This window comes from Carya illinoinensis, chromosome 5 (assembly GCF_018687715.1).
Source record: "Carya illinoinensis cultivar Pawnee chromosome 5, C.illinoinensisPawnee_v1, whole genome shotgun sequence".
In the NCBI taxonomy this organism is placed as follows: Eukaryota; Viridiplantae; Streptophyta; class Magnoliopsida; order Fagales; family Juglandaceae; genus Carya; species Carya illinoinensis.
In genome coordinates, this window is record NC_056756.1 from 3690908 (window position 1) to 3703576 (window position 12669).

Here is a 12669-nt window from a genome sequence, read left to right on the forward strand (position 1 = left end):
TCTCCTTCTATCAACTCTCTCATGAGCTTCTCCACTTCATCTCTTTTTACATTATAATCAATCTTCATGCCAATGTCCCATTCAATGCACGTGAACCTACAGTTTGTATGCTAGTCGGCAAAGAACGGCTAGCATGGCCCATGCACTCTTGTACACATATTTTCAATCATCGAGTTCCATTCGCAATGGGTCAAGAATCCTTTGATTGATGGATAGCTTAGGACATGTTCTTGTGGGCACCAACTTACGACAATACTTCTATCTTTAGTTTCACTTAAAAATATATGAGGAACAATCACTGAGTCACCTTCATCATGTTAGGCCTAATCACCCATATGAAGGCTTTTTTGCTCTCGCAAGCAAACTTGACCATTTGTGGTGGGGTTAGGATTGTGACGCTGCCAAAATTCACATAAATAACCAAGTTGGATTCCTTGGAATCAATCAAGACATCGGCTTCATCTTTCCAAAGATCAAAACCGATATTATTCAACTTCCAATTGTTTTGTAGAAATTGACTGAGAAGCAAATGAAGAGGGCCAATGGAGTAAACAAGAGGAAACATGAAGGAAAGAGCGTCCAATCCTTCACACTCCAATGCATCAAAAGTATTCACAACTATGGCCGAAGCTTTCGAAGCTTTCCCTACTATCTCCAAAATAAAGTTCAGCAGGATATCTTTCGGATCTGATATGAGCAGAAAGCTTGAGAGATCCTTGAGGTGGATACTTTTTATCCCGGGAATCCAGTCAACTGTAGTGTCCATGCACCCATTAGGAAAATGGCTCTCATCTGCAATATTGTCATTCAAAAATATTAAAATATAGTTCATTTGAAGATTAATCACGTGTAATTAATTGAAACTTTTTACAAAATTTAAACATTTTGTCTAGCGTATAGATTCGAACCTAAGTGGAACATAATCTAAAAAAAATGTTGCAATTAGTATATCTTTTTAATAAAGTTCACAATAATTTATTCATAAAATAAGTTAAAAATGCATAATGGTGAACAAGAAACCCGAAATGATATTTGCAGTCATGGAACGTACAAGTGTTGTGCACTCATTTTGAAAAAAATAAGCAAATATGGGAGCCAATGGTAGAGTCTATTCTTTTTCAAAATGAATGTACAATGCTTGTATAATTCATAACTCATTTTTTAAAGTGGAGTAATATTATTATTTCATACAAAAAGTAAAAGGTAATGACTTTATTGTACAATGGACTTATCAAGTACTCAATTCACATTATTTATAATATTCTAAAAGGACTAGTACTTAATGATATAATTAGAGCCACATTAAAATATTATAAAGAGTAAGAAATTATCATTTTCAATCAAGTGAGATCTTTTACACTATCTACTATTATCACTTATCAAAATAGAGATATCACAATTATTATTATTTTTTTATATTATAAAGTAGATATGATCTATCGTTATATAGTATGTTAGTTATAAACTTTCTTTTATAAGATATTTTTATGGATTTAAAACTTTAAGTAATATATAATTTCCACCAAATTGATTGTAGGCCTTCGATTTAAAATTATGAGGTTGCGTTAAATCCTTGGTTCAAGATTTTGAGATTCGATCGTGAATAGAATTGCATAAATACGAATTAAGATGTTTGATAAAAAAGGAAGATTAGGGGTGTAACCGGTCCGGTTTAATCCGGTTTTGAACAAAATTTAAGACCGAATTGGTATGTACTGATTTTGTATTTTTCAAAACCGATTACGCACCGGTTATCCTTATAAACCGGTATTCCGGTTTCCGGTCTGGTTCGATCCAGTTTTATCGGTTTTAATGTACTATATTATATATTATATAATATATATAAATATATATTATATATATAATATAGTATATTATAATATATAATACTATAATGATAATATATTATAGTATATTATAATATATAGTGATATAGTATAAGTATAACTATTAATATGCACTATATAATATTAGTATATCTATTAATACAATAAGTAAAATGATATAAGATTTTAAAATTTAATATTATATTAATTAGTAATTTATCATATAGTACAAAACTATTTTATATATAGTTATATATAAATATTATATATAATATAAAAAATTAAAAAATATATATAAATCAGTCCGGTCCGATTTTAAAAAAAGAAAAATTAAAACCGGATCGATTTTGATCGGTTTTAAAAAAATTAAAATCGGTACCGGACCGAACCAACCTCAGAACCGGACCAATGCTACCGATTTAGTTCGGTCCAGTCTAGTTTACCAGTTTATCGATTTTTTTTTACACCACTAAAGAAGATAGTGAAGAAGAAGTGAAAATAGGAAGGAATATTATATCGTACGTACCTTTGGGTTGTATACGAAGACCTCTTTCGACTAGAAAGCCCAATGCACTCGCAGTCCACAACAAAAGGACAGGGATTCTCAGTTCTTCAGCAGCAGCGTTAGATCATTTCCAATGGGTTTGGTAAAATTTATATTTTTGTAAAATTTGAAAAAAATAGTTTAAAATAGTTCATCCAATACAATTCAGTTTGCTACAGTACCTCATTTATATTTATAGAACACAGTACACACCGCTATAAATATTTAATTTATTTTTCTTTTTACTTTTTACTCTTTATTTATTTCTCTTTATTTTTTACTTTATACTTTTTTTGAAATGAATTAAATATATTAAAAATATAATATTTAAATGATATATAAAAAAAAAAGCTAATTGGGAGTGCTCGTTGCGAAATGCACGTTGAAATCACCAACCATGCAGCTCACCGAGGGAACATTAATCGAGGAGACAGTATCATTTAAGTCTAGGATTAATATAATAAATAATTTAATTTTTTTAATATTAAAATAATTATAATATTAAAAAATTCATATTTTAATATTATTTTATTTAATTTTTAATTTTTATATAAAATAATTTTATCTCAATTCATTATCCAAACATCATGTTTTGCAAGTGGACCAAACAGTAAGAGGCTTCGGAGTTTGGAGGCTTCTTCTCCCCATAACCTCTCTCTCGTTCACTATATAAGGCCTCTAAAATTAAAAAATATGATTTTTTTCTTAATTTTAAAAAATAAAAATAAAAACTATTTCATTATATAAAATTTTAAATAAATTTTTTATTTTTCAATAGAGAGATGAAATGGTTTTATATAAAAATTAAATAAAATATTGTTAAAATATTATTTTTATTTAGAAATTTAAAAAATTTAAATTATTTATTATATTTTATGTAAAAATTTAAAAAAATTATAACGATGAGATGAAATAAAATACTTTAACAATACAAACAGGAAAATCTCATACAAAAACATTGTGGATACGATTGCTTTTCAATGTCCTTAATTAACAATCAAGCCCAATCTTGGGATAGTCTTTTTGGTAGTAGTTGATCAATATCTCCAAGAGCATTGTACGTTCAGATAGAGTAAAGATGATTTTAAAGAAAAGATTCAACAAAAATATAAATAATAATCTATATATTCAATTGCAGCAGCACCTCCTTGACCACTTTGTCGAGATTTAAGTTTGAAGAGCCATCTATACCAATTGTTTCCTCTGCCATTTTCTTCCACTTCATGGCATGTTTCCTCATCTCCTTACCCTTCTCTCCATCTATCAACTCTCTCACAAGCTTCTCCACTTCATCTCTTTTCACATTACAATCGATCTCCATGCCAATACCCCATTCAATGCATGCAAACCTACAATTCATCTGCTGGTCGGCAAAGAATGGCTAGCAAAGCATAGGCACTCCTGCGCACATGCTTTCAATCATTGAGTTCCATCCACAATGAGTAAAGAATCCTCCGATTGATGGGTGGCTTAGCACATACTCTTGTGGACACCAACTTACCACAATACCTCTGTCTTTGATTTCACTTAAAAACTCGTGGGGTACAATCACTGAGTCACCCTTTACCATACCAGGCCTAATCACCCACAAGAAAGCTTTCTTACTGTTAGTGAGTCCGCTAGCAAACTCGATCATTTGTGGTAGGGTTAGAACTGTGATGCTGCCGAAATTTACGTAAATAACTGAGTTTGGTTCCTTGGAATTGAGCCATTCGAAACAATCAACTTCATCTTTCCAAAGATTGGAATCAATATTATTCAACTTTGAATTGTTTTGTGGAATCTGATTGAGAAGCAAATGAAGAGGGCCAATAGAGTAAATAGGAGGAAACAAGGAGGAAAGAGCATCCAATCCTTCATGCTCCAATGCATCAAAAGTGTTTACAACTATGGCAGAAGCTTTCGAAGCTTTCTCTACCATCTCCAAAATAAAGTTCAGCATAATATCTTTTGGGTCTGACGATGTGAATAGAAAGTTGGGAAGATCCTTTATGCGAATATTTTTTATTCCAGGAATCCAATCAATTGTAGTGTCCATGTACCCATTTGGAAGATGACTCTCATCTGCATGATTTTCATTCAAAAATTTTAAAGTATATATAGTTCATTGAAGATCAATCACGTGTAATTAATTAAAATTTTTATGAAATTTAAACATCTCGTCTAGCCTATACGTTCAAACCCATGTACTGGGACATTCATATAAAGAATGCCCAACGGCCTAAGTGGAAACATCTTATCTGCAAAAAAATGTTGCAATTTTAACTTTTTAATATAGAATTGCACCACACGTATCAACCTAACTCCAAAGGTTTCACTACACGCCTCAATCTAACTAATTTGATTTGTCATTTTTGTCTTTTTATTTAATCACGCACATATTTAAATATTAAGATAGAATGACAAAAATGATAAATCACTTACTGATTTGGCCATGGATGTGAGGAGTAAGGCTTAATTCTATATATAGAATTTTTACTTTTTCTTTTTAAGATAGTTCACAATGCATGTATTCATAATGGTAAACAAGAAAACGCCCCTAATTTTTTTTAAGTGAGATTAACATTACTATTTTATGAATAGTGAAAGGCAATGACTGCATTAATATTGTACAATTCATGGCTTTGAACATTTTTTTGTCTATAACATATTGTGAGAATGTTGCGTAACATGTGTAAAATATTTGGTCTAAAAATTATTTTATAAAAAAAACTTACAAATTAGGAAGATTTGATATTGTAAGTTGGATTAGAAATATTTTTTTATTATAAAGTAGATAATATGTATTATAATATTCCAAGTCAGATTGTAAACTCTCTTTAATAATTTTTTTTAAAGACTTCACAATTTTCATAATTTATAATTTCCAACAAACTTATTTGTCGGCCTTCCATTTAAAGTCATGCTAGATATAATTGTGAAGTATATAAAGACCACGCATTTGTTTTGAAAAAAAATACTAAGATTTATTATTAAAAAATTAATTTTTTTCATATGTATCTCGTATTTACTCACTTTTTTTCTTTTTTTCTTTTATAAATAGATTGCAAAGTGCTTAAGCATTACACCGATTGTATATATAATTTCTCTTCCATTTAAACTGAGGCTGCGTTAAATTACTCATCCAAGATTTTGGGATTCTATCGTAAATAGAAGTGCATAGAAGATGTTTGATAGAAGGAAGATCGTGAAGAAGTAACAATATATAGGACCAAGGAATATATCTTACCTTTGGGTGGTATAAGTAGTCCACTTTCGACTAGACGGCGGGTATGTGCAAAGCCTAAAAAGGCATAGGCACTCATAGTCCACAACAGAAGGACAGGGATTCCCAATTCTTCAGCAACTTTATTGGTGAAATGCATGCCGAAATCACTAACTATGCAGCTCACCGGGGGAACATTCGAGGAGACAGTACTATCATTAAGTTTTGCAAGTAGATTTCGAAAGAGGACCAAAAAATTCTTTGTGATAGAGTCACACAGTGATGGGATGTCCTGGGTTACGTCAGTATCGGAGGGAGGCAAACCATCGGGGATGGTTTCAAAGCGAAAGTCCGGCAAGCCGTCCAAGGAATCGGGACCTCTGGCCTTGAGCAAGAGTCTGTGATTGAACTCGGTGTTGATAAAAGTTATGTGGAAGCCTCTATGGTGAAGGACTTTTGCTAGTTTGAGCATCGGATTAACATGGCCTTGAGCTGGGTATGGGATGCAAACAGCATGAGGCTTCTCCATAGACATCTCTCTCTCTCTCTCTCTCTCTCTCTCTCTCTCTCGGTAGAACAAGATATTAATGTAATATATATTTATAGCGAGGGCTCCAGGATGCACCTACCGGAATTAATGTATATAGAGGAAGCCTGGACGGACCTTTTTCTCCATGCACATGACTCGTGTATGTACGCGATCGCTTCTGACCCGCCTCTCCCTTACAAGTGCGTAACCTTAATCATCATGATTTTATTATATATGGAAAAACCCTAAATACCCTGATCAAGCATGGGGTCCACTGTTTTCTAGACTGGTAATTTACTCAACAAACTAATGAAGCTCTTAACTGTTTTTTCCATATATTTTTTGCTAATATTAATAGCCCTTTCTCTGAGATCGAGGAGCTCTTGTTGCTGAATTTAGAAAGTTGACCACTACTTCAATTAGTTTGTTATATATCACTATCAGGGTAAATATTTTAATAAATTCAGATATATAAAAAAAACATGCGTACCATGCAGCATGCTGGTGCTAAAATTTACAATGATCATCACGATGGATCATCTGCTTTTGAATCTTTTTTTTTGGGATATATATTGGGCTACTTTTAATTATTTTTAATGTTTTTTTCCATGTCTAATTAGTTTAATTATTTTTAATGTTTTTTTCCATGTCTAATTAGTTTAATTATTTTTAATGTTTTTTTCCATGTCTAATTAGTTGCCAGTAGTAACATTTTATTAAGGTTTTAATAAATATGTTTTACGCCTTGTTTGTATAGTAAAAATATTTCATTTCATCTTTATAATTATTTTAAATTTTCACATAAAATATAATAAATAATTCAATTTTTTCAATTTTTAAAATAATAATAATATTAAAAATAATATTTTAATAATATTTTATTCAATTTTCAAATTTCATCTCAACTCATCTTATTTTAACTCACTATCCAAACACCACCTAATTAATACTTAACTAGAAGCCACCAACCGTTAATTTAATTTGATTGACCAACTGTACCGAGTATTTTCTCAAATTAGGCATAATTTATAAAGTAAAATTAAAGGAACTATTATTAATCATCAAGGGCACTGCATGCACTACCTAGATCCTTTGGAGCAATTAACAACACTTTAATTTCTCATTAAGAGAACCAATAATCGAATCTCTTCCCTCATGTATAAAAAAAAAAAGGCGCTACATGCACTGCCTAGATTCTTTGGATCAATTAGCGACACCTTGATTTATTACTAAGAGAATCAATGATAGAATGTCCCCCTCCCCATATATCAAAAAAAGGACGTTGCACGCACGATTCACGAAGACCATTAGCCGAATCAATTAAATACCATAAAATAAATATTGTTATTATTATATTATTGTAATTAGTATAATTATATTTTAATATATAAATTCTAAATTAGAATATATAATATAAATAATTTTTTAATAAATGAATTTGGGGTTTGATCGGATAAGGACATAATAATAAGAAATAATATAGAATTGATTTTTCAATTTTCTTAGTATGATAAAGTTATAAAGAGATTTTATAAAAATGTTCAAAAATTAATGTGACTTCATATGATATGTTAAATTTATTTTATAAAAAAATAATTTTACAGTCTAATATACTCACATTAAACCATATTAATTTATGAGTTTTATTTGTATGAAATCTTTATATAACTAAATTATTTTGATGAATGATTCCATCTCATTGGTATGGCTTACCTTTTAAAGTTTAAGGGCTCGTTTGAAGAGTTAGAGGAGATAAAAATTTTATGAATAGTAGTAAGACAATCTATCAGTAGTAGTAAGAAATTTTAAAGTTAAAATATTATTAGAATATAATTTTATAATATTATTTTAATTTAAAATTTTGAAAAAGTTTAATTTTTTTTACTTGAAAGTTTAAAAAAATTATAATGATTTATTTGAAAAAATTAAAATGACTAAATTAAAAATTTTATATTTAAAAATAAAATAAAATATAAATTTTGAGATGGAATTTATTCTCAAATAAGCCTAACTTGTTATATATAATATTAAATGGCAAATCTACTACTGTCGACGTGGTTGTTGTATATTTATTATATGTTCTGTACAGACATAATATTCTGTGTATACCTAAAAGCTGACATTGGGCTTGGCATTTATTGGGTTGCTCAAATGTGAATGTCGAATTAAATTTTGGTTAAATAGAATAAAAATGGTTTGTAATTAAAATTTTATGGCTTAAACTTTAACTTAAAGTAATTTTAAATTTTTTTTTTCAAATTTAACGATAAATTATTTATCTCTAAAATATTATTTTATTCTAAAAATATTATGTGGAATAATTAATTAACAAAAAAAATAGTTAGAAAATAATAATTTTTAATAAAAATTAAATTCTTAATTAATTTATGAAGTTTATTTGAAAAATATAAAAAATTATTATTAAAATATATCATATTACATTATTATTTTTACTTTGGTATAGATTGTTTAATATGGACTAGTTTCTCCGATAGTTTTAGTCCATAACTTTTATCCAAATTTTAGATTAGACCATTATCAAGGCTCTTAGTGGCTTCGTTTGGAATATAGACTTATCTCAACCAATGGCGGAACCAGAAATTTTTCTGAGGAGGGGTCAAATTTTCCCATGTACGACACATTGAATTTTAAAAATCATAAAAGCATAAATATATATCTGAAATTAGATCTCAAAAATTTCTAATATACACGTAGAAATAAAATTTTAAAAAGAAAATATATTAATATATGTTTCAGGTTTCTGACGATAATATTTTATGAAATAATATTTACTTATTATTATTTTTATAATGAAATGTTTAAAACTTATTTACTTCGTATAAACTATCCAAATGATTTTTTATAATGTCATCTTTCATTCTAGTACATATGTAAGCTAGTTTATTAAATTTTATGTAAATTTTAAATATTTTCGTATCACATTAAGCATATAATACTATAATAGAGACCTTAAATAAAATTTTTCTTGCTCAATGAAGTCTAAAAGATAAAATATCTCAACTATTTTCCACATAGATCATCAACCTTAAATGGTTTTTCTTATATTTTTACTTTAGATTCTAAATTAAGAAGTCTAATATTGTATAACAAAAAACTTTAGATGATAAATCATCTCTACCATTTTTCATATAAATCATCAATCTTAAATGATTTTTCTTATATTTTCACTTTAGATTTTATGTTAAGAAACTTAATATTGTATAATAAAAAACTTTGGGGTCAATGCTAATAGTTCATTAGTTCCCTTAATCTTAGTTTTAATTTAATTTTAGTGGGACCATATCCTTGAAAATAGATAATATATAGAAATTATAGAAAATCTAGGAGTTATAGGAAAAAATTTGAGAGAGACATTTTGTTATCCAGATGACTAACATAAGAGGGGTGGTGAATTGAGTTATATTTAAAAATTAATAATTATAAATCAAATACACAATATAAAATATAAACAAAATATGAAACAACAATAAATATAAAGAGTAAATGTAAGAAAGAAGCAAACTCAGTATGTTAACGAGATTCGGTCTTATTGCCTACGTTCTCGCCTCAAGCTACACCTTGAGGATCCCCAAATTTACTATTCCACCTCTTTCAGGTGGAGAGGAGATAGAAACCTATTACACATTTGAACAATACAGCTACAAAGGATCTGTGCAAAACAACCTCTACACTTGCAGTCACCTTACATGTGGTGATTAAACTATTTTCTATGTAGAACACTTTCTACACGCATAAGCGTTATACACATCATTTTACTAATACAAGAGCTGATAGTGAATAGGTTATCAGAGAACACTCCTTAATGAGTAAAATAAGAACAATACATCGCAAACTATATATCTCTCAAAATGAACAATGATTCAGTCTCAATTGAAAGTTTTGAATAAATGTTGCAAAACTTGCAATGATATGTATATGCTCTTGATGTTGTAAATTTAAAAATCTCAAATGATCTATTTATAAGCATATGAGATTTTATATTCAAATTTTAAAAAATTCACATGTCAAAGACAACATCATTCACTTTTCAAAAAATTCAAATAAAAGTTTATTCTTTTTCAATTTGTCAAAGACAACATCATTTACTTTATTCAAAAAATTCAAATAAAAATTTCTTCTTTTTCAATCGTGAAAAAAAAATCATTCACTTTTTTAAAAAATTCATATAAAAGTTTCTTTTTTTTTTTCAATTATCAAAGACAATATCATTCACTTTTTAAAAATTTCAGATCTAATCTTTTTACTTTTCGTATATGAAAAAATGAGTATTATTTACTTTTCAAATTTTTCAAACAAAATCATCTACCTTTTGCATAAGTCAAAAAGAGTATCAATCACTTTTGAAAATTTTCAAATAAAATATGCACATGTGAAAGATGACAATCAATTATCTTTAATATTTTCAAAATTATAACTTTTAATCATGTCATGCACATGTGAAAGATGACAATCAATCATATTTAAAATTTTTAAATTTAATTTTCAAAACATTCATGCATATGTGGAAAATTTATTTTAAGGTTTTATGATAAAATTTTAATTTTGAGCCTTAATCCTAATTTCAAATTTTTAATATATTTACAACATTACTCTATGAGCTTTTATGTGAATTTGTTCCATTCTTGCTCATGTTTGGTTCATTTATGTGCTTGACTCTATTGTGTAGACAATTTGAGCTTGACTCCATTATTCTTAAGAGGGGCCAACTTTTCTACCGTGTGAGATGTTCATGTAAAATGAAAAAATATTACAAAATCATAATTTTACCTAAACTTAGTTTTGATTTAATTTTGGTGAGACCACACTCTTGAAAATCATTGGCAGAACTGGCAATTGTTCTTAGGAGGGGCCAGCTTTTCTACCACGTGAGATGTTAATGTAAAATGAAAAAATATTACAAAATCATAAGGCATGACTATATATAAAATTAAATCTCAATGATTTTCCAAGTAACATAGAAATAAAATTTTAAAAATATAACTTACTGGTTGCTTCAGATTTTTGACAAAAGTATTTCATAGAATAATTTTCATTCATTATTATTTTTATAAATATGAAATATTTAGAAATTATTTTCTTCTTTGAAACTATCAAGTGATATTTTAAAACGTCATCTCTAATTCTAATATCTAAACTAGTTTATCAAATTTTATATAAAATCTATCTATTTTGACGTTACATTAAGTATAGATTGTTGCAATTGATAGTTTAAATAAACTTTTTCTTGCTTAATGAACTTTAGATGATAAATCATTTCTACCATTTTTCATATAAATCATCAATCTTAAATGATTTTTCTTATATTTTCACTTTAGATTTTATGTTAAGAAACTTAATATTGTATAATAAAAAACTCTGGGGTCAATGCTAATAGTTCATTAGTTCTCTTAATCTTAGTTTTAATTTAATTTTAGTGAGACCATATCCTTGAAAATAGATCATTTATAAAAATTATATAAAATCTAGGGGTTATAGGAAAAAATTTGAGAGAGACATTTTGTTGCCTAAATGACTAACATAAGAGGAGCGGTGAATTAAGTTGTATTTAAAAATTAACAATTATAAATCAAACATATAATATAAAATATAAACAAAATACGAAGTAGTAATAAATATAAAGAGTAAGAGTAAGAGTAAGAGAGAAGCAAACTTAGTATATTAACGAGGTTCGACCTTATTGCCTACGTCCTCCCCTCAAGCTACTCTTTGAGGATTCCAAAATTCACTATTCCACCTCCTTCAGGTGGAGATAGAAATCTATTACATATTTGAACAACACCGCTACAAAGTATCCATATAGAACACTATCTGCACTTGCAATCATCTTACGTGTGGTGATTTAACTATTCTAGATATAGAACACTTTCTACACGCACAAGGGTTATACACACTATTTTACTAATACAAGAGCTGATAGTGGGTAGGTTATCAGAGAACACTCCTCAATGAGTGAAATAAAAATAATACAACGCAAACTATATCTTTCTCAAAATGAACAAGGATTAAGTCTCAATTGAAAGTTTTGAATGAATGTTACAAAACTTGCAATGATATGTGTATGCTCTAGGTGTTGTAAATTTCAAACTCTCAAATAATCTATTTATAAGCATATGAGGTTTCATATTCAAATTTAAAAAGATTTAAATGTCAAATACAACATCGTTTACTTTTCAAAAAATTCAAAAAAAAAGTTTATTATTTTTCAATTTGTCAAAGACAACATTATTCACTTTTTTCAAAAAATTCAAATAAAAGTTTCTTCTTTTTTCAATTGTAAAAAATAACATCATTCACTTTTTCAAAAAATTTAAATAAATGTTTCTTTTTTTTTCAATTTTCAAAAACAACATCATTCATTTTTCAGAAATTTCAAACATAATTTTTTTTACTTTTTGCATATGACAAAAGGAGCATTATTTACTTTTCAAATTTTTCAAACAAAATCATATACGTTTTGCATAAGTCAAAAGGAATATCAATCACTTTTAAAAATTGTTGCCCAGATGACTAACACAAGATGGGGGTGAATTGAGTTGTATTTAAA

At 27.9% G+C, this 12669-nt stretch overlaps 2 protein-coding genes across 2 annotated transcripts; both read right to left on the reverse strand.

Moving 5' to 3' along the window:
• Positions 1–295: 295 nt before the first annotated feature.
• LOC122309452 (7-deoxyloganetin glucosyltransferase-like) lies at positions 296–3691 on the reverse strand. The gene is made up of 2 exons (XM_043122949.1): positions 3562–3691; positions 296–792 (listed from the first exon to the last, which is right to left on the reverse strand). Exons 1-2 carry the CDS (start codon positions 3689–3691, stop codon positions 296–298), a joined length of 627 nt encoding a protein of 208 aa, XP_042978883.1.
• LOC122311054 (7-deoxyloganetin glucosyltransferase-like) lies at positions 3337–6139 on the reverse strand. The gene is made up of 2 exons (XM_043125404.1): positions 5600–6139; positions 3337–4434 (listed from the first exon to the last, which is right to left on the reverse strand). Exons 1-2 carry the CDS (start codon positions 6108–6110, stop codon positions 3752–3754), a joined length of 1194 nt encoding a protein of 397 aa, XP_042981338.1. The 5' UTR covers positions 6111–6139; the 3' UTR covers positions 3337–3751.
• Positions 6140–12669: the final 6530 nt, after the last annotated feature.